The 21336-nt window shown below is 37.9% G+C and overlaps 1 gene segment (V, D, J or C); it reads right to left on the bottom strand.

The window, feature by feature from the left end:
• Positions 1-8898: 8898 nt before the first annotated feature.
• On the bottom strand, positions 8899-12268 carry LOC114614711. The segment is given in 3 exon segments: positions 8899-9247; positions 11752-11856; positions 12207-12268. Coding segments are annotated over 3 exon segments (228 nt in total).
• Positions 12269-21336: the final 9068 nt, after the last annotated feature.

Raw genomic sequence — 21336 nt, forward strand, 5'->3', positions numbered from 1 at the left:
CTGCTTCAGGGTTATTCACATTCACATAAGAAACTCTTTACCACCTATTCATAAGAAAGCCCAATGAATTTATTGGTACTCCAGGGAGAACTTTAGTAAATTTGGAACTTTCTCATGGATATCATATCAAGAGAGGATAAACATTGCTTAGTCTCCCCTCTGCTAGGGAGAAAATTCTTACAATAGATAATAAATTCACTTGTTAATGCTACTCTGTCTCATGGTAGCATGAAATAAAAAAAAATTAGGAGGATGTAAATAGGGAAATTGTTTCAGTAAAATAGAATTTATATCAAGATTAGAATAGATGGATGTTTTCAGAAGAAAAATAAAATATATTAGAAACAATTTGTAAGTTATGAAGTTCTGAGTACATTATTTAAATAATGTAAAGGATGAGATTTAGAGATAATGTGTATGAAATTAAAAAGTTTCTAAGCTGTAAGATAAGCAATTATGAAAACTACCTAAAATGTATGTGAATCAACATTTATTTAGAAGTGTCACTATTTAAACATTAAACAGTAGTTGAAAGTACCAGACTAGTGTAACTTATCTTCTGCATGTTTAACAATCCCTCTTGAAGCTATTCTAATGTAGTCAGAGAAACTAAAAGAGAATATTTCCTCCCTTGCTCTTAAAGATCAGTGAAGTCTACAGGAACTCTGAGTCATCTCTAAAACTGTTCCACAACTGTGGGAAGTCACATATTCTCTTGTTGAGGAATGATATTCGGACACTATTTATTGAATTCTAACAAGAGTCCAGTCTACAAAGAGGAGGGCAACATGAAGAAAAAATTCTTCAGTGCTTCAGTGAAAAGTCATAGCCAGGCCAGGCAAGGCTTTTGACTAATCTCACAGAGATGGCCATGGATAAAGACAGGCTTCAGGAATCAGAGATTCCTCACAAGCCCAAGTGACTGAAAACTACATGCTTAACTGATTTAAGCAATACAAAAGCAAGCAATAATTCTGGCTATCTACTTGGTCTTAAACACACAACAGGAAAGTATGATCAACATTAAAATGATTGGTATGATACTTTAACAATTAAAGGGACAAAAATGCTGTTTGGACAGGTATTTCTCACTAACGATTCTCTTCCTGATAAGACCTACATTGACCTACCTCACCTCTATAGTGCACATTCAGAGCTGAGAAGCAGGCTTATCTGCTTAAAACTGAGGCCAAATCTAAAAGCTGTACTTTCTTCCTATAGAACAATATCTGTGTCTGGAAGAGTATTTCCCAGAGAAGTAGTGTGTCCTTACATCCTCTTTGCTGAATAAAGCAGGCAGCCAGATACTTAGATATCAAAATCACATGTTTGGGAAATTATATCCAAATGTTGTCCTAGAAATTTTGCTAGACAAGGACTTAATAGAATTCCAGATCTCTACTGAAGGAGCTGAAGGGGTTTGCAACCCCATAAGGAAAACAATATCAACCAACCAGATACTCCCAGAGCTCCCAGGGACTAAACCATCAACCAAAGTGTACAGATGGAGGGAAGCATGGCTCCAGCCACATATGTAGCAGAGGATGGCCTTATCTGGCATCAATGGGAGAAAAGGCCCTTGGTCCTGTGAAGTATTTATTCCCCAGTGTAGAGGAATGACAGGGCAGTGAGTTGGGAGTATGTGGGTGGATGGCAGAGCACCCTCATAGAAGTAGGGGGAGTGGGGATGGGATAGGAGGTTCTGGAGGGTAAAGCAGGAAAGAGGATAACATTTGAAATGTAAATAAATAAAATATCCAATACAATAAACAAAAATAAAACAAAAAAGGAAAACTATTCTATAACCTCTTCTGAAACTCATTTTTCCTACAATTCTTTCAGACCTATATCTTGTATACTTTAAAGAACTTTATGAAGACTATTAAAGATATCAAAAAGCATATGTTAGCTTTTAAATTACTTTTTAAATATTTATAAATATGTCTTTTTATATAAATACAAAAAGAAAAGAATTCCATGTCTCCTTTAATATCAAGATACTGACTTTAATTAAAGTCGCTTACAAAGCTTAGAGATGTCTGTCCCTTATATCGGAGTCTAATGTAAAAAACAGTGGGCTGCAGTCACCTAATCTTTCTACAGAACTCTGGTACATGGTTCTATTACATTTCATGTGCTAGTGGCCAGCCCTGACACAGGATCTTCCTTCTTGTAGGTTCTTCGTGAGATAGCACAGGGGGAAGAGCATCAGCAGAGGGTAAGACTTTGTCTTATGAAATATTTAGAGTTGCTGTATGATAAAAAGTTTGCTTATCTAAGTCTCAGTTACTATACTACTGTAGCTGAACTTCCTTCTGTGATCCTCTGAAGCCAGAAACTGCAGTTTCTTGCACTTATCACCTCTTCCTGAAACAAAAAAGGATTAAGTAAACAGCCTTTGTACTACTATCTCAGCAGGAAGTATTCAGCTCTTTCAACCTGCTAGTCTGAACTCACAGGAAGAAAAAAGTGGCACTTAGAAAAGTGATTATAGCATTTATTATGAAATAGTAAAAAGTTTCCTATGAAAGCTATCTAAGAGGAAAAGTGGAAAGATCCTAAGCAGGGAAAGGAAAAAATTCTCTAAGTGAGTAAAGGGAAAGCATTTCTTTTAGAGAGGGGAAAAGAAAAAATTTTCTCCCTTCTCTTTGTCCTCAGTACTTATACACCTTTCAGAATACATGATCACAAGTTAAAAAGTTCATCACAAGTTCACACAAAAAAATCAAATCATAAATTGAAATAGAAGTTTATAACAGAGAATGTTTCCATTCATATCCATTAGGAGTAATTACCTGGCTAAACTTCTATCACCTGTGACAGCTCCACAGGTTTATTATAGTTTGAAAACCATAACTAAGTTATTAGTGAAGTTCTGTATAAATAAACCCCGTCAATTGATTGTTTTAATTTTCAAAATGGGTGTGGTTTTGGGTTTTGTGGCTAAATTATTCCTCTAGGAGGGAGGTCTACATAATGGGTTTTCTGATTACTGACTGAAGGATATATGCTGATTTAGGAAAAAGGTTTTATCTTTGTGTTTTTATAAAAGGTGATTAAGGTATTTATACCTCTCAGAGTTATATGGATCTGTCATGACAGAGGTAGGCCTCCAGAGAACTAGATTTCAGAGAATCAAACAAAAAATTATCTTGATATGAAAATATTGTTATGAGTTATATATATATACACACACATACATACAGCCTGGGTGAATCTCCTCATCAGACATGCTGAAATGACCTGCTTGAACTCTTGATGTCCTGGACTGCCATCTGGATCCAGTTAAAACACAGGCATCAGAGACTAAAACCGAACCTTGGTGTGGCCTTCTTAAGGCCAACTAAATCACCTATTTACTCTTCCCCCATGCCCCTCTTCAAAATATCTCAATGCCCATATTCAGCTTGAAGAAATTATCATGAGTCAGTGTCCCAATTCCCTGGGATGTGGGGTGTAGGGGAGTTATTATTAGGTTGTCTTTCTAGGGAATTTAGAAATGGTCTTTATTGGAACAGGAAGGAATAGATAGAATTGATTACACAGCCATAATCTATTGGTAGAAATCTTTATAATTGTTACTAAGTTGAAATCATAATTTATTATTTTGTTACAGAATTTATTTTGGTGTAAAATATGGTACAAATTTTTTTCTATTGATACAAAATTTTCTGAGTACAAGGCTTAGACCCAGTCCTTCTTAACTATTTTTCTAAACTGATCTGAGATGTTTAGCCTATAAGTTAAGGGTCTAATAGCAAATTCATTGCTCTTAGTTTATTGTTAGGGTGTTTTCTATATTTTAATTTAAAATAGCTGAGAATAAATAATGTACAACCGTCCAGATTATTTTACATAGTTGGTTTTTAAAAGTGTCAGAAGTCCAGAGAATATGATGTTATAGACATTTCTTTATTAAGGATCATTTGACTAGAGACCTGTCTGCTCCTGACAGCTTCCCTTTCTAGGATTCTACAAGAAATTAGGCAAAAATTGCCTCATTTCATCTATAGACTAAATACTGTCCAGAAAAAAGGACACAAATTATAGGTTAAGACAGATTAGTTCTGCAAAGACAGAATAGGCATGTCCTTAATAATTCCTGTTTGTCTAAGGTCTGTCAGATATTCCTGGGCTAGAAAGCTGAAGACCAGATGCTCTAACATTTTGAAGAATAAGGGACTGTCCAGGTGATCAGCAGTCTCTATAATTTGGGTAAGTTTTGGAAGCTATGCTTTTCACTTCCGTATTTTCAATAAATCCACTCATTCATGGATCTGACAAGGTTGAAGACTTATAGTCTCATAGTCAACCCAGGCTATTTACTTTGAGAGAACAGATTTGAGAAGATGGTTTTCAGATGGCATTCATTCTAAAGTCAGGACAAAAGCCAGGTACAGAACTAGTCTTTTAAGTTAAGATATATGACACTGATCTTTTTTACTGATAAAAATGTTGTTCTGGGTATTAGGTCTATCGTGCACCTTACAATTATAAAATGGCAATAGCAATGCTCAATTTATATTTTGAGAGAAAGCTGTTTTGTTTTGAATTCTAACAGAAAGGATGAAATGTGGCAGAAATTTCCTTGACCAATCTATTTGCAGCTGGAGGCCTATGATTGGATAGGGAAAAGAGAAGCAAAGCTAAGAGAGGCAGAGAGAGAAAAGCAGAGAAACAGGAGAGGAAAGAGTGAGGGAGAGGAAATGGGTACAGATGCAGACCAGCATGACATCAAGTAAATTGGTAGATATGAAATCTAAAAGTTATGAATTGGGATAACCTTTTAAATTGTATGGACATCCTGTGACTTGAGTATTTGCTGATATAAAAATCTATTCATTAAATTTTGATATTAAGAGTCTTATTTCTACTGGGCACTAGGTACTGTGATATCTACCTCAAGGATGGTGGTTATTGTTTGGGGTTAAGCGGAGCACTGTGGCAGTGACAGAGTTGGCCTATAGCCCATGTCTAGAGATGTGGAGGCTGCAAAGAAGGCCAGGGTGAGGCATCAGGCACATCAACTTCTCATGGGTCTTGGGCTGGCACCACTGAGGGAGCCAGCCTGTGCCAGATTCTAGGGCGGGAGCAGAGCTGTGAGCCAGCAACCATCGTTTTTTAATATTTCCTGCAACAACTTTTCCTCATTAATAAGCCTGTACTTATATTGTTGCCATGTCTTTTGGACATTTTACTTAATGTACACACCTTCGTTCAGATTTTTCTCTATACCTGAACAGGAATTTTCCTGTAAGATCTCCTAGTTGCTCTCATCCTATAGCTGTTCCATTCATTGCAGAGGCATCTGCTAGAAGACCTTTTGGACAGTGTAGAGGAGTTTTAGATGCAAGGGACCTTCATAACTTTCACCCCAGATTAAAGGTATTTCTGTTCATTGGTCTTATCTTTTTTCCTGTTCCCTTCCTTCCATGTGCCCCACTCCTGTGTTGCTTCTGCTAGCTTACTTGAGTAAAGCACATATGACAGAGTAATCACTCACTCTCTCCTGAATGATTGTGTAAGAAAGCAAAAACAGTTCCCCTAAAAGTCTTTACCTATTTTAATACAGTCCTTGACTACATTGACTGCCACTCTTACTTTACCTCTGTTGGGATGTCCCTAACCTCTAGCATTCAAAGTGAAATATTCTTTTCACTAGACACAGCCCTTTTACTTTTCCCATTTTACACCTGACCATACTTCTATGAACTCTACTCTTGCCTCTCCCATTAATCTGCATAGGAGGGATGGATACTCCTTTTAAACAGAATGAATCATCTCTTACACGTGACTAGTTTCACTTGCTCAACCAACTCCTATGTCTATCTGTACATTGTTCATTGATTCATTGTTCCCTGGAGCCAAGGCTGCCAATACCTCTCAGTCTCTATGGAGCCACACTGTTCTCATCCTACAGCTTTACATAATGACTGACCCCTTTTTGGACCTATGCACATAACTGACTCGAATTTATCAACATTCTCCAGCTTCTACTATACCCTAATATTTCCTTAATCTCAAATGATTAACTACTGTTCTCCACTAACATAACAATAATGGCTTCCTTCCTATTCTGACCCAACTCAACCCTGTAAGATACTTACAACTCATTGAGACAAAAACCTTTCTCCACATTATATGGGAGCACCTATCGGTGAGAATCTACCTCTTCTTTCCAACTCCTCTCTGTGTCTTCCTCTTTCACTTATCTTTCTCCTCAAAAATTTTTTTTCCTGTAAGGAAATCATATACTTTTAACACTATAAAAAATCATTTTTCTAAAGTTTCTTAGGGCACAAATTGGTAACCACAAAATCAACTAATAGATCACCAAGTTAAAACTCTTCTGATCAATGTAACCTGAATTAAGATGCTCATTCCTGGTGTTAGGTAATATCAAAAAGAATAGTAACCAATACTATATGGAACTAAACCATATTCAGCACAATCAAACTCTTTGACTTGATCTCAATGGTAGAAGTGAATGTGCCAATGGGCAGGAACTTAGTACCTCTGCAGTGCAGCACAATAACTGACTTCCCTGGAAAAGTATATACAGTCTGTCTTTCCTAAATGAAGGGATTCAGGAAAGAATAGGCATATGGTATTTTCTGTTTACTATACATCAATGGTTTATATACTACATTTAGGATTTGAATGGAAATGAGAATTTCATTACCCTTCATAAGAGGACAAAATATTGGCAAACATTTAGAAAAATATGCTTATTTCTAAAACAAAATTAACAAAATTAACTATTTTTGAATATATCAGTTTACTTACAAAGTTTTATATGAAGACAAGTTACAAGGAATTCCAAAGTAAACACATGCATGCATGCGTATATTGACACACACATATATGTATTTATATATACTGGATTATGTAAAGAAAATACTAAAGGACACTTTGGAATTAAAAATACTAATATTCACATCAAATGAAAATGCCACATAGTAAAAATACTGCTCTATAGACAAATTAAAGAAAAGTACTCTATGAAAATACCCAACTTTATATGAATTTGTATATTAATAAGTATTTGATAGAGAATAATTAAATAGTTCAATAAAATGTCCCAAGAAAGTGGATGTTTAGAGAGAATGATTTAAAATACATATAAGTGCTTATTTACTGTAGCAAAAAAATGATGATACTTAAAAGCTAGAACTTAACTAAAGAAAAGCATGTAAGTGAAAATGTGCTAACAGAATCAGCAACCAGAGGATGCAAATGATGATAAATTGAGTTTGTGTGATTTGTTAGCCTAATCCCAAATACATAACATGAAATAATAATTGTTTAGATCTCAAAAAATTAAGTCTAAAATAGAATCTAGCTGAAGGATATAGAGATGGATCACAGCCTGAAATACGGTGCATTGAAATTATGCAATCAATTGAGACTTCTATTTAGAGTGTTAAAAAAAACTATAAAATTCAAAATGAATAAAACCACACCAATAACAATATAAAGTCTAATAAGAACATGAAGAAAGGCATGAACAAACACAAATTTAACAGCATTGCAAGAGCAATTCTCAACTTCATGTGAAAAAAAACAAAAAATACGGGAAAGTTATAACACTCCTGAACAGTAAAATAATTTCTAGAGAAGTCAACATTCCTGATCTCAATCTGTATGACAGACCAATCATAATTAAGCCTGCATAGTGTTGATGTAGAAACAGGCAAGTTGGTCAATAAAATCGAATTGGAGACCCTAAAATAGACTCACACATCTCTGAACACTAGGTATTTGACAAAGAAATCAAAGCCATGTAATGGGAAAAAAAATCTTCAAAAAATGGTGCTGGTCTAACTTCACATAGAAGAATGCAAATAGATCCATATTTATTACCCTGAAAAAACTCAGGCCTCTGCAAAAAAAAAGTCTCAACATAAAACCAGATACACTGAATCTAATAAAAGAGAAAGTGGGAAAGAACTTTGAAGGAATATGGTACACAAGATATTTTCTTGAATAGAACACCAATAGGTAAGGAACTAAGATCAACAATTCGTGAATGGGTCTCATGAAACTGGAAAGCTTCTGTAAGACAAAGAACACTGTCAATAGGACAATGGAATCTTATAAATTGGGGAAAAATCTTCACTAACCTGACATTAGACAGAAGGTTAGGATCTAAAATATATAAAGAACTCATGGAGTTTGACAGCAACAAACCAAATAACACAATTAAAAATGAGGTACAGAGATAAACAGATTAATTCTCAATGGAAGAATCTCAAATAGCCAAAAAGCACTTATACAAATGTTCCAAGTCCTTAGTCATCAGGGAAATGCAAATCAAAACAACCATAAGAGTACACCTCTAACCTATCAGAATGGCTAAGATCAAAAACTCAAGCTACAGCACACGTTGGTGAGGATGTGGATCAAGGGAACACTCCTCCATTGCTGTGATTTCAAACTTGTACTGACACTCTGGAAATTAATCTGGCACTTTCTCAGAAAATTAGAAATAGCCCTACCTGAAAACCCAGATATATTGATCCTAGGTACAAGGCCAAAAGATGCTCAAACACCACAAGAAAACATGTTCCACTGTGTTCATAGCAGCTTCATGTGTAATAGCCAGAAACTGGAAACAACCCAGATGCCCCTTATGAAATGAAATGATACTTCATTTCATAAATAAAATGTGCTTCATTTACACAATGGAGTACTACTCAGCTATTAAAAACAAGGACATAATGAATTTTGTAGGTAAACAGATAGAACTAGAAAATATCAACCTGAGTGAGGTAACCCAAACTCAAAGGTGAATGCATGGTATGTACTCACTTATAAGTAGATTATTGCCATAAAGAACAGGATAGCCATGTTATGTTCTACACACCCTATGAAGCTAAAGAAGAAGGCAAGTCCAAGTGAAGATGCTTGAATCTCATTTATATGGAGACATAAAATAGTCATAGGAGGTAGATAGAGGGAGGAAATTGGATGGGAGAAGGTTATAAAGAGGGGAATGGGGGAGGGGGTTCAGTATCAGGTATGGGGAGAGACAGGAGAGATGGCCAGATGGCCAGAAGAATAGATGGAAATCTGCAGGGGTAGGGATAGAGTGGTGGGGGCATCTCTGGGACATGCCAGAAACCTGTGATGGGGAGGATCCCAGGAGTCAATGAGGATGACTTTAACTGAGATCATAGTAGTGGAGATATGGGACTTGTTTGTAGTCCTGTCCAGTAGGGCAGTAAACAGGGTCTGGAGAGATCACCTGAAAGAGAGGATGGGGGAAACAGTCGAACGCAAAGAACCACGATTTGTCTATAGTCTGATCAAACTGAAATTTTTACTTTTTCACACAGGGGTTATATACACATAAAGGCAAGATGTGGGGAAGGGGATGACACAGGAGCGTAGGTGTTCAGGGAGAGTACAGATTCTTCCAGAACAAGGTATCCGCTAAGTGAAGGCTCAGGGAACAGGTCACTATGACTCTATCTATGATTCACTCGTTTCTTATCTAAGCTGGTACTATCCACCAAGGCTACCTATCTACAAGGTCTATGAATATTATCCAGGCTGGTAAATTTCGACCAAGGATACTTGCTTACAAGATCCTATAGCCATCTTTTCAGTGTTTTTCCACAGAGACCAAGACTTTGTGCTAGCAGGCTTACTTAGGCCTATGGCTGAATATAGGCCTTCAGTGTATAAACAAGACTGCTCCTGACAGTTTGCTCTATATTCAGACCGACCTCCAGTGGAGAAATAAAAATACTAACCCACCTGTGAAACTTTAAACCCAAAATTTGTCATTTGTATAAGAAATACATGAAAAAAGATGGACCAGAGACTGAGAGAATGGCCAACCTATAACCAGCCCAAGTTGAGGCCTATCCCAAGTACAAGCACCAATCCCTAACAATATTAATAATACACTTTTATGCTTGCAATCAAGAATTTAGGCCCTTGGGAGACAACACCCAGTAGCTAACTGAAACAAATGCAGAGACTCACAGCCTAACATTGAGCAGAACTCAGGGACTCTTATGGAAGAGTTTGGAGAACAAGTGAGGGACCCAAATTGGATAGGAGCTCCAACAGGAAGACCAACAGAGTCAACAAGCTAGACTCTTGGGGGCTCTCTGAGACTGAACTACAAAAGGGCATACACAGGCTAGACATAGGCCTGATACACATATGAAGTAGATGTACAGCTTGGCCTTCTTGCAGGACCCCAAAAACTGGAGCAGTGGATGTTCCTAAAGCTGATGCCTGTTTGCAGAACCCATTTCTCTAACTGGACTGCCTTACTTGGCCTCAGTGCAACAGTATGTGCCTAGCCCTGCAGAGACTTGAGGACTTGATGACTTGATAATGTGACCACCAGTGGCTAAGATGCTATGAGCTATTTAATAGATATATAAAATTAGGTTTTAGATTTACCTCACTGGAAGAAATATATGCCTTTTACTTAGTTGTAGCCAAGAACCAAGGTTTCAGAGGTCACAAAGCCCAGGAGCCAACTTATTATTACTTTGCTAAATAAAATCAGTGTCAAACTATGCTCAAAAATTAATTCTCTCTATACATAGAGTAACACATATATCATACTTCATTAAAGACTTTTAAGTAGTAGATGGAGGCTAAAGCAAAGACTCACCAAAGGTCAAGTACAGTGAATAAATGTCAGTAGTGTGCTCTGCCATGGAAAGAGCATCTATAGCACATCTTGTTTCAAAGCCTCAGGGCCCATTACAGAAGAAGGGTAGAAAGATTGCAGGAGCCAGAGGTTGCTTACTGTTCATTCATGCTGCATCTTTTGAGAACTATCTGTTTATTTCATTACCCAATTTTGCATTGGACTGTTAGGTTCCTTGTTGTTTAGTTATACTTTTAATTCTGTGTATATTTAGGTAATAATTCCATGTTGAATGTATAGGTCCCATGTGTTCTGAGTGCTCAGCTACTCAATATTTTCAATCTTTCAACATCTTCATCTTACAAAGTCTCAAGAGCATCTCCCATTACTACATAACATAGAATCACTTATTGTACATTAAGCCTGGGCTAGTAACCTGTCCTCAATAATCCACCTTGAAAGTAAAATCCAGAAGAAAATTTCATTCAATGTTGTGACACTGAAAAATGGGGGGGGGGGGGGCAGGATACATTCAGAGATCTATCAGACTTCTGTAGTCTTGAAATGAGAGTGAATCTTAAACCCAGGGCCAAAGATATCCACACTGAAGCAGACCTGTTAAAGGTGTGCTCGTGCCTACCATTGGAGCAAGTGGGTACACTTGTATCTATCATTCTACAAGACCCTGAGTGGCATCTCCTGCAGAGAAGCTGCTGTTTCTCCTTCTACCAGCATAAACTCTTATGGAAAGTCTCATTTCCTAAGGATTCATTGTTTCAATAGATGAAAGTTAGAGAAAACAAGAGTCTCTTAAGAATGGCTTCACTTTGCCATGCTGACTACATCATGCTATACCCAGACAAAGAACATACCAGGCAGCTTTGTCACCTCAACCAGTGAGGTTTTTGTTCAGGGCTGTACGAGGGAATGATATTCTAGACCATGCATACAGTAATATACACCCACATCCTCAGCCTCCACCCTACTGATTTTCAGTGTGAAATCTATTCCTGACCCACTGCCACTGAACCTGTCTGGGACTCCTGAGACAGGTTTGGATTTCAGATATATGAGGAGCTGAGGAGACTGGCCTGGCCTCTATAGGAATCAATACAACAAAGTGTTGCCATTACTGTGCAGGAGACTCTTAGCAGATCTGCAGGAGATGGAAACTGACTCTCCAGGAGTGACAGGAATGGAGAGTGCAGACTGGGTCATCACAATATCCCCAATGGCTCCTAAAATAAAAGAAATGAAAGGGTATGCACAAACATGATGATGCTATGTTACTTTATCAACGTGTTAGTTACTGAGGTCATGACTTTCATTCTTATTCTAGAAGTGTTCAACGTAAAATATTTAAGTAAAGAGAGCAGGAAGACTCTAGAAATCACCTAATCCTTCTGCTTTGGAACTGCCACAAAAGTACAGGTTTCCATCCCTTCCTCCTCTTAACTTCATAAGCCCATTTATGGAGAACAGACTGGAAGTCTCACACATGGACAGAGCATACATCTGCATCATCAGGTCCCCAGAAATCCCCCATCACTCCACATTCTCCATGATCTTTGGTTTTTTTTTTCCTCACCAGGGATCCAGAGGAAAAATAGCCTCAGGAGCTGAGCCAGGCACCTCATTCTGAGAACTTGATACAGAAAGTCTCCAGTAGTCAAGACAAAAAGGGAAGTTAGGTTTTGCCTTGGTTCAGTAGGAGAGATCTTCCCTAGGGAGCAATATGCAAATCCCTTGCTTGGTACAGCTGTGTGAAAAAAAGCCAGCAGGAGGAAAACCTACTCTTAGCAATGAAGAGTTACAAAAGGACATCTCTGTGAAAAATAGATATAGTCTCTGCTGCCTACAGCAGGGATCAATTGGACTCCACTGTAAAAGGCTGGGTCAGCCTAAATGGAGACACACAATCTACAAGAAGCGGGCATGCTAAGATTGCCCCACAGAATAAAGGCTATCATTTTCAACCCTTTGTATTTGCTAATATTTTTCAGCATAGCATCTTCCTGTCTAATTCAACCTGATTTTTTTGTTTTAGTTTTGTCAGAGGTAGGAATCCAATGAAGGAAACTAAAGAGAAAAGTAGTCCTCATATCTACATGAAGAATGACTCTGTGATGGCCATGTACCACAAGAATGTTGATACCCTGAAGACTGGAAGAGAGCAATCGTGATATAAAAACACATATGTAATTCCCAATGGTCAGTTATTACTTAGTTAAACGTTCTTAGTCAAAATTCTACCACTTAGGTACAGTACACAAACAGGTAGACACAGCAAGCCATGAACTAATTCAGAGTGGGAAGATTTAAATAGTCTTTGTTCCATATTAGAACTCAAGAAATTGGTACAAAGTTTCTGCAACTCAAGCCTTGAGACTTCAGCTGAAGACTATGTCTTCAAATCTATAGAATAGATCCTTTTAGAAATATGTATACTTCATATTAGAATATGTAGCAACTGCCAAAAGGGGTAAAGGGAAAGAAAGTCACAAACATGCATACACACACATACACACACACACACACACACACACACAGAGAGAGAGAGAGAGAGAGAGAGAGAGAGAGAGAGAGAGAGAAGTAAAGAGGGAAAGTAAATGTGTTTGTGTACATAAAAGAAGCAAAAAAGTTCAAACAAGCAAGCTCCAATGATTTTACATATGCATTTGTCCAATTTTTATGTCTGTTCCTTAATATCTGCTACTAAAATTCACCTTCTTGAGTGTTTCTATTTATGTACACATAAACTTTAACTTGTCCTAAATGCATCTAAGGAAACTTGGTAACAACAGTTCACATGTGAGAGGCAAAGTAAAACAACCTAAGCACAAATGTCAGCTTTACCAAAGAATGATAATCTGTTCACATTTTTATTCAGAAAAGAATAAAGATGTAACATTTTTAAGTTCCTCTGTGCTTTTGTGAAAACCAATTAAAATTTGAAATAAGCCTTACATGTTTATTGGAGCGCTCACCTCCATGGTCAGCTGTAACTTTTCCTGTTGATTTCAGTGGATTAGATTCCACTTGCCTTTCCCTCAAGTCTCCCATGCCTCAGGAATGCAGTTTGCTCAGATGTCCAGGAGGTGGTGCCACAGTTCATCTTGGGTGCTGCTCTTTGACTGCTTGAACATTTTATATGCATCTTACAGTGACCGTTCTTACAAGAGCCATGCCATGCTTATATTCACACGCTATATAGTTGTTTATATTCCAGAAGACTAGGACTTGTTAGTTCCTGATGAAGATGAAAAACTAAAAGGTGAAGAATTTGGAATGCAGGCTGGAATGCTCTGTTTAAATGACTGAACCAGTTCCATGTGCCAGAAACAGTTCAGTTCCCTATCATATCCTACTAGGAGCGTCAGCAACAGTCACACCTACCAAAAGTACATTAGAAACTTTGATGAAAATCTGTGAGCTGAAAGGCTGATTTTATTGTCTGTTTTAATATTTGTCTTAGGTAAATAGTAAGAATCGTGATTTAACATCACTCTACACCACCAAGTCTCTCTAGTCACTTGGAATAAAAATGTCAGGGTGTGTAGGGCAGAGGTTGACAAGTAGTTTTTTCTCTATTGTTTTTCACATTATTTGAGACAAGGTCTCTCACTGGAGGTCACTGGTTTGGCCAGACTGGCCACATTCAAATGTGCATGAGTGCACACACTCCTTCTTGAGCAGTATGCACTCATGGTGCACATACATACATGCAGATAAAATACACTTACCCAAAAAAATTAAAAACAATTATCTTTATTTGTTCATATCAGAAGTAACACATAAGCAATGAAGAAAAACAAGCATGTATTGAGTGGAAATTTTTCTCATATTAACTCAGACACCTCTAAGATCATATTTTAAGTAATTTTCTACTAAATCTGGTGAGCAAACACATTGTCTCTATGTTGGTGCTGACTAGAACCTATGCAAAAGGAGTGGGGTGACAATAGCAGTTCAGATACTTTTTTGCTTTCTTTGTTAAGAACTAAACAAAGACCTGTTTTCAAGTTGTCAGGGCCCTGTGGAAAAGAGATCCTCTGGGAGAGTAATGTTAAGATAGCAGACAGTAGCCTTCTTTCATCCTCATGACCTTTAAGGACAATCACTGCTACTGATCCAGTAGTTCTGGACAGAACCTCAGTCATGCAAGTCATGTATCTTCTCTTAGTTGAGTAAGAATTGTTTCTCTCAAATGAAGCTGCTAATTCCTGGCACAGGAGTCAGGTGATGGTCGGAAGATGTGAGAGAGTTTTCAAAACTTGAAGATACATTGTTGAATGAATCTAGAATACGTTTGGGTATCATTGCTTTTATTCAGCTAATACCTGGCTATTTTAGTGTTGAAAATAGTGCCAAGTTAGCAACTGACTTAACTGCATGCCTTTCTTGTTCTGAAAATTAGAATCTAAAGTTGTTCAAGCTGGTACTAGGTAAAGGATAAAAGTGAGTGAGTGCTTCTACAGAACTAATGTAATATATAAAAATTAAAATTAGACACAATTAGGACTGGAGAGATGGCTCTGCGAGAAAGAACACTGACTGTTCTTCCAGAGGTCCTGAGTTCAATTCCCAGCAAAGACATGGTGACTCACAACCATCTGTAATGGAATCTGATGCGTGCTTCTGGTGTGTCTGAAGGAAGTGACTACTCACATACATAAAATAAATAAATCTTTTAAAAAATAGTCAAAATTAGTTTATACCTTTCAATATTAGACAGTGGTAACATCTGAAGACACAGTGGCTGAGGGTGCCTTTGCAAGGCTTCTAAAGTCCTGATACTGTTCGGTTTCTTGACCTAGAGGTTGTCTACATGGGAGTTTCCAGACTGAAATGCCATATTTCAGTGACTCAGTGATGCTCTTGGTGCATACAATAGTTATTCAAAGGAAAATGTTTAGTTAAGTTTCCATTTTGCATCGTGTTATGATACCAGGATATGTGTGACTAATGCTGGCAAGTTTGTTTACTTGGGTTTTTAATGATGATGGTAGTATAAAACTGTCCCTGAAAAAACATTTTTTTTTGTCTATCTGACTATCTGAAAGGCTTTTGATTCCTGGCAGTGATTTGAGTGGCCTGGTCTTGAGTCTCTGGGTTAACAGATATTCATAGATTAGTTCAGGTAATGTGCTTAACTGTAGCCAGGAGAGCCGGCATTTCCACCAGCCCTTCTGCCTTAGAACATCCATGGGGTGGGCACATCAAGGCTAGCAAGCCAATTTCTGGTCTGGTCTGTGTAGCACATCAGTGGGACAACTGACAACAGACACTCGGTGCTCCTGAGTACACAGGTAAGCCAGGGTGGTGTGTTTCCTCTCTGTTTTTCAGAGATTGTTAAAGAGCATTCTGAAATTGAATCTTTCTGTTCCAAAAGCATAGGTTAAAAGTAAGCTGTCCCAGCTCCCTCTTCAGCACTTGATTTCTGCCAAAATGAGCATCAGTCCCATCACAGTCAACCACGCAAATCAATGGATGTTTCTACACAGTTTTCTTCAAGGAATTGCTGAAGTAATAAGCTTGTGACCACACTCAAACATTGTTGTAACTCAAGCCCTTGTGGCACTATTTGCAGACAAGACAGCCAAACTGAGACCTACCTACGATAAATCAGAAATAGAAAAGAATAGCAGAGCCCAGATTATTATACCCAGGAAAACTCTCAATAGATGGTGAAACCAACATATTCCATGACAAAACCAAATTTGCACAGCATCTTCTCACAAACCCAGCACTTCAAAGGATAATTGATGGAAAACGCCAACACAAGGAGGGAAACTACAACCTAGAAAAAGCAAGGAAGTAATCTTTCAACAACCCCAAAAGAAGATAACGATACAAACATAATTCTACCTCTAAGAACAGAAATAACAGGAAGCCACAATCAATTTTCCTTAATATCTCTTAGCGTCAATGGTCTCAATTCCCCAATAAAAAGAAACAGACTATCAGAATGGATACACAAACAAGACCCAGAATTTTGCTGCATACAGGAAACACACCTCAGTGACAAAGACAGATACTACCTCAGAATAAAAGGGTGGAAAACAATTTTCCAAGCCAATGGTCCCAAGAAACAAGCTGGAGTAGCCATTCTAATATCAAATAAAATCGACTTTCATCCAAAATTAATCAAAAAACATAAGGAAGGACACTTCATTCTCATCAAAGGAAAAATCTACCAAGGTGAACTCTCAATTCTGAACATCTATGCTCCAAATGCAAGGGGACCTACATACATAAAAGAAACTTTACTAAAGCTCAAAACACACATTACACCTCACACAATAATAGTGGGGAATTTCAACACCCCACTCTCAGCAATGGACAGATCATGGAAACAGAAACTAAACTGAGACACTTTGACATTAACAGAAGTTATGAACCAAATGGACTTAATAGACATCTATAGAACATTTCATCCTAAAACAAAAGAATATACCTTTTTCTAAGAACCTCATGGAACCTTCTCCAAAATAGACCATATAATTGGTCACAAAACAGGCCCCTACACATACAAAAATATTGAAATAATCCCTTGCATCTTATCATATCACCATGAACTAAGACTGGTCTTCAAAAATGACAAAACCAATGGAAACCCACATGCACATGGAAACAGAACAACTCTCTACTCAATGATGACTTGGTCAAGGAAGAAATGAAGAAAGAAATTAAAGACTTTTTAGAATTCAATGAAAATGAGGACACATCATACCAAAACTTGTGGGAATCCATGGAGGCAGTGCTAAGAGGAAAACTCAAAGCTCTAAGTGCCTACAAAAAGAAACTGGAAAGAGCACACACTAACAACTTGACTGCACAACTAAAAGCTCTAGAACAAAAAGAAGCAAATACACCCAGGAGGAGTAGAAGGCAGGAAATAATCAAACTCAGGGCTGAAATCAACCAAATGGAAACAGAAAGAACAATACAAAATATCAATAAAACCAGGAGCTGGTTCTTGGAGAAAATCAACAAGATAGATAAACCATTAGCCAGATTAACCAGAGGGCACAGAGACAGTATCCAAATTAATAAAATCAGAACTGAAAAGGGAGACAAGACAACAGAAACCGAAGAAATTCAAAAAATCATCAGATCCTACTACAAACGCCTATACTCAACAAAACTGGACAACCTGGATGAAATGGACAATTTCCTAGACAGATATCAGGTACCAAAGTTAAACCAGGAGCAGATAAACCATCTAAATAGTCCCATAACCCCTCAGGAAATAGCAGCAGTCATTAAAAGTCTCCCCACGAAAAAAAGCCCAGGATCAGATGGTTTTAGTGCTGAATTCTATCAAACCTTCAAGGAAGACCTAATACCAATTCTCTTCAAAATATTCCACAAAATAGAAACAGAAGGAACACTACCCAATTTGTTCTATGAAGCTACAATTACACACATACCCAAGACCCACAAGGACCCGACAAAGAAAGAGAACTTCAGACCAATCTCCCTTATGAACATCGATGCAAAAATACTCAATGAAATTCTAGCAAACCAAATCCAAGACCACATCAAAACAATCATCCATCATGATCAAGTAGGTTTTATCCCAGGAATGCAAGGATGGTTCAATATTCGGAAATCCATCAATGTAATCCACTATATAAACAAACTTAAAGAAAAAAACCACATAATCATCTCACTAGATGCTGAGAAAGCATTTGACAAAATTCAACATCCCTTCATGATAAAAGTCTTGGAAAGATCAGGAATTCAAGGCCCCTACCTAAACATAATAAAAGCAATTTACAGCAAACCAGTAGCCAACATCAAGCTAAATGGAGAGAAACTTGAATCCCACTAAGTTCAGGGATTAGACAAGGCTGCCCGCTCTCCCCCTACCTATTCAGTATAGTACTGGAAGTCCTAGCCAGAGCAATTAGACAACAAAAAGAAGTCAAAGGGATACAAATAGAAAAGGAAGAAGTCAAAATCTCACTATTTGCAGATGATATGATAGTATACTTAAGTGACCCCCAAACTTCCACCAGAGAATTCCTAAACCTGATAAACAACTTCAGCAAAGTGGCTGGTTATAAAATCAACTCAAACAAATCAGTAGCCTTCCTCTACATGAAAGATAAACAGACTGAAAAAGAAATTAGGGAAATGACACCCTTCACAATAGTTGCAAATAATATAAAATACCTTGGGGTGAATCTAACCAAGTAAGTGAAAGACCTGTATAACAAGAACTTCAAGTCTATGAAGAAAGAAATCGAAGAAGATCTCAGAAGATGGAAAGATCTCCCATGCTCATGGATTGGCAGGATTAATATAATAAAAATGGCCATCTTGCCAAAAGCAATCTACAGATTCAATGCAATCCCCATTAAAATCCCAACTCAATTCCTCACAGAGTTAAAAAAGGAAATTCTCAAATTCATATGGAATAACAAAAAACCCAGGATAGCGAAAACTATTCTCAACAATAAAAGAACTTCTGGAGGAATCACCATCCCTGACCTCAAGCTGTACTACAGAGCAATAGTGATAAAAACTACCTGGTATTGGTACAGAGACAGGCAGGAAGATCAATGGAATAGAATTGAAGACCCAGAAATGAACCCACACTCCTACGGTCACTTGATCTTTGACAATGGAGCTAAAACTGTCCAATGGGAAAAGGACAGCATTTTCAACAAATGGTGCTGGTTCAACTGGAGGACAACATGTAGAAGAATGAAAATTGATCCATTCTTATCTCCTTGTACAAAGCTCAAGTCTAAGTGGATAAAGGACCTCCACATAAAACCAGATACACTGAAACTAATAGAAGAGAAGGTGGGGAAGAGCCTCGAATACTTGGGCACAGGAGAAAAGGTCCTGAACAGAGCACCAATGGCATATGCTCTAAGATCAAGAATTGACAAATGGGACTTCATAAAATTGCAAAGTTTCTGTAAGTCAAAGGACATTGTCAATAGAACAAAACGACAACCAACAAATTGGGAAAAGATCTTTACCAATCCTTCATCTGATAGAGGGCTAATATCCAATATATACAAAGAACTCAAGAAATTAGACTCCAGACAACCAAATTACCCTTTTAAAAAATGGGGTGTAGAGCTTAACAAAGAATTTTCAAGGGAAGAAACTCGAATGGCCGAGAAGCACCTAAAGAAATGTTCAGTATCCTTAGTCGTCAGGGAAATGCAAATCAAAACAACCCTAAGATTCCATCTCACACCAGTCAGAATGGCTAAGATTAAAAACTCAGGTGATAGTAGATGCTGGTGTGGGTGTGGAGAAAGAGGAATACTCCTCCATTGTTGGTGGGACTGCAAGATGGTGCAACCACTTTGGAAATCAGTGTGGCAGTTCCTCAGAAAATTGGACATAGCATTACCTGAGGATCCAGTTATACCACTCCTAGGCATATACCCAGAAGATGCTCGAACATATGACAAGGACATATGCTCAACTATGTTCATAGCAGCCTTATTTATAATAGCCAGGAGCTGGAAAGAACCCAGATGTCCTTCAACTGAGGAATGGATTCAAGAAATGTGGTATATTTACACAATGGAGTATTACTCAGCTTTTAAAAACAATTAATTTGAGAGGTTCCTAGGTAAATGGATGGAACTAGAAATTATCATCCTGAGTGAGGTAAGCCAATCACAAAAGCACACACATGGTATTCACTCACTGATTATTGGATATTAGCCCAGAACCTTGAAATGCCCAAGATGCAATTCACAGGCCACATGAAGCTCATGAAGCAGGAAGATTAAGTGGAGGTGATTCGGTCCTTATTAGAAGGCGCTACAAAATACTCAAGGGAGCAAATACGGAGACAAAGTGAGGGACAGAAACTGAACGAGGGGCCATCTCAAGACCATTCCACCTGAGTATCCATCCCATGTGCAGTCACCAAAGGTAGATGCTGATGTGGAAGTCAGGAAGTACATGCTGATAAGAGCTTGATATGGATGTCTCCTCAGAGGTCTTCAAGAGTCTGACATATTCAAAGGCAGATGCTCACAACTATCCATTGAACTGATCATGGGGTTCTCAATGGAGGAGTTAGAGTCAAGACTGAAGGAGCTGAAAGGATTTGGGACACCACGAGGAGAGCAACAATACCAAACATCCACAGCTCCCAGGGTCTAAACCACCAGCCTGGGAGCACTTAAGGAGGGATCCAGGGCTTCAGCTGAATACATAAGAGTGGAGGGCCCTGCTGGGCATAGGTGGAAGAAGAGAACCTTGACCTCATGAAGGCTGGACTCCCCAGGGGGTGGGAACTTTGAGGGTGGGGAGATGGGAGTAGGGGGGTAGATAGAGGTTACATCCACAGAGAAGATGGAGGAGGGGTGAGAGGATAGGGTGTTCCTGGGTGGGTGGGGGATGGGGTAAGGGGACAACATATGAAATGTAAATAAAACATCCAATAAAAAAATAAAAAAAAAGAAAAGAATGGCAGGTTTCATACTGTGTGAGTCCTTGAAATTACTTAATTCATGTTTTAATAGGTATGGCTCTGTAATATTTTATATAATAGAGGAAATTTCTTAAGTTTTGAACATAAAAGAATTACATAAATATATTTGATATTTGAGACAGGGTCTCACTTGTGGCCCCAGGTTGCAATTCTCTTACCTGTACATCTTGAGTCCTGGCATTACAGACTGTCAGAAACATGGAAATAAGTATTAGAAAAAATGTGTCAGCTCATTTGG

The sequence above is a fragment of the Grammomys surdaster genome, unplaced genomic scaffold (genome assembly GCF_004785775.1).
Source record: "Grammomys surdaster isolate TR1022 unplaced genomic scaffold, NIH_TR_1.0 126438, whole genome shotgun sequence".
Taxonomy (NCBI): domain Eukaryota; kingdom Metazoa; phylum Chordata; class Mammalia; order Rodentia; family Muridae; genus Grammomys; species Grammomys surdaster.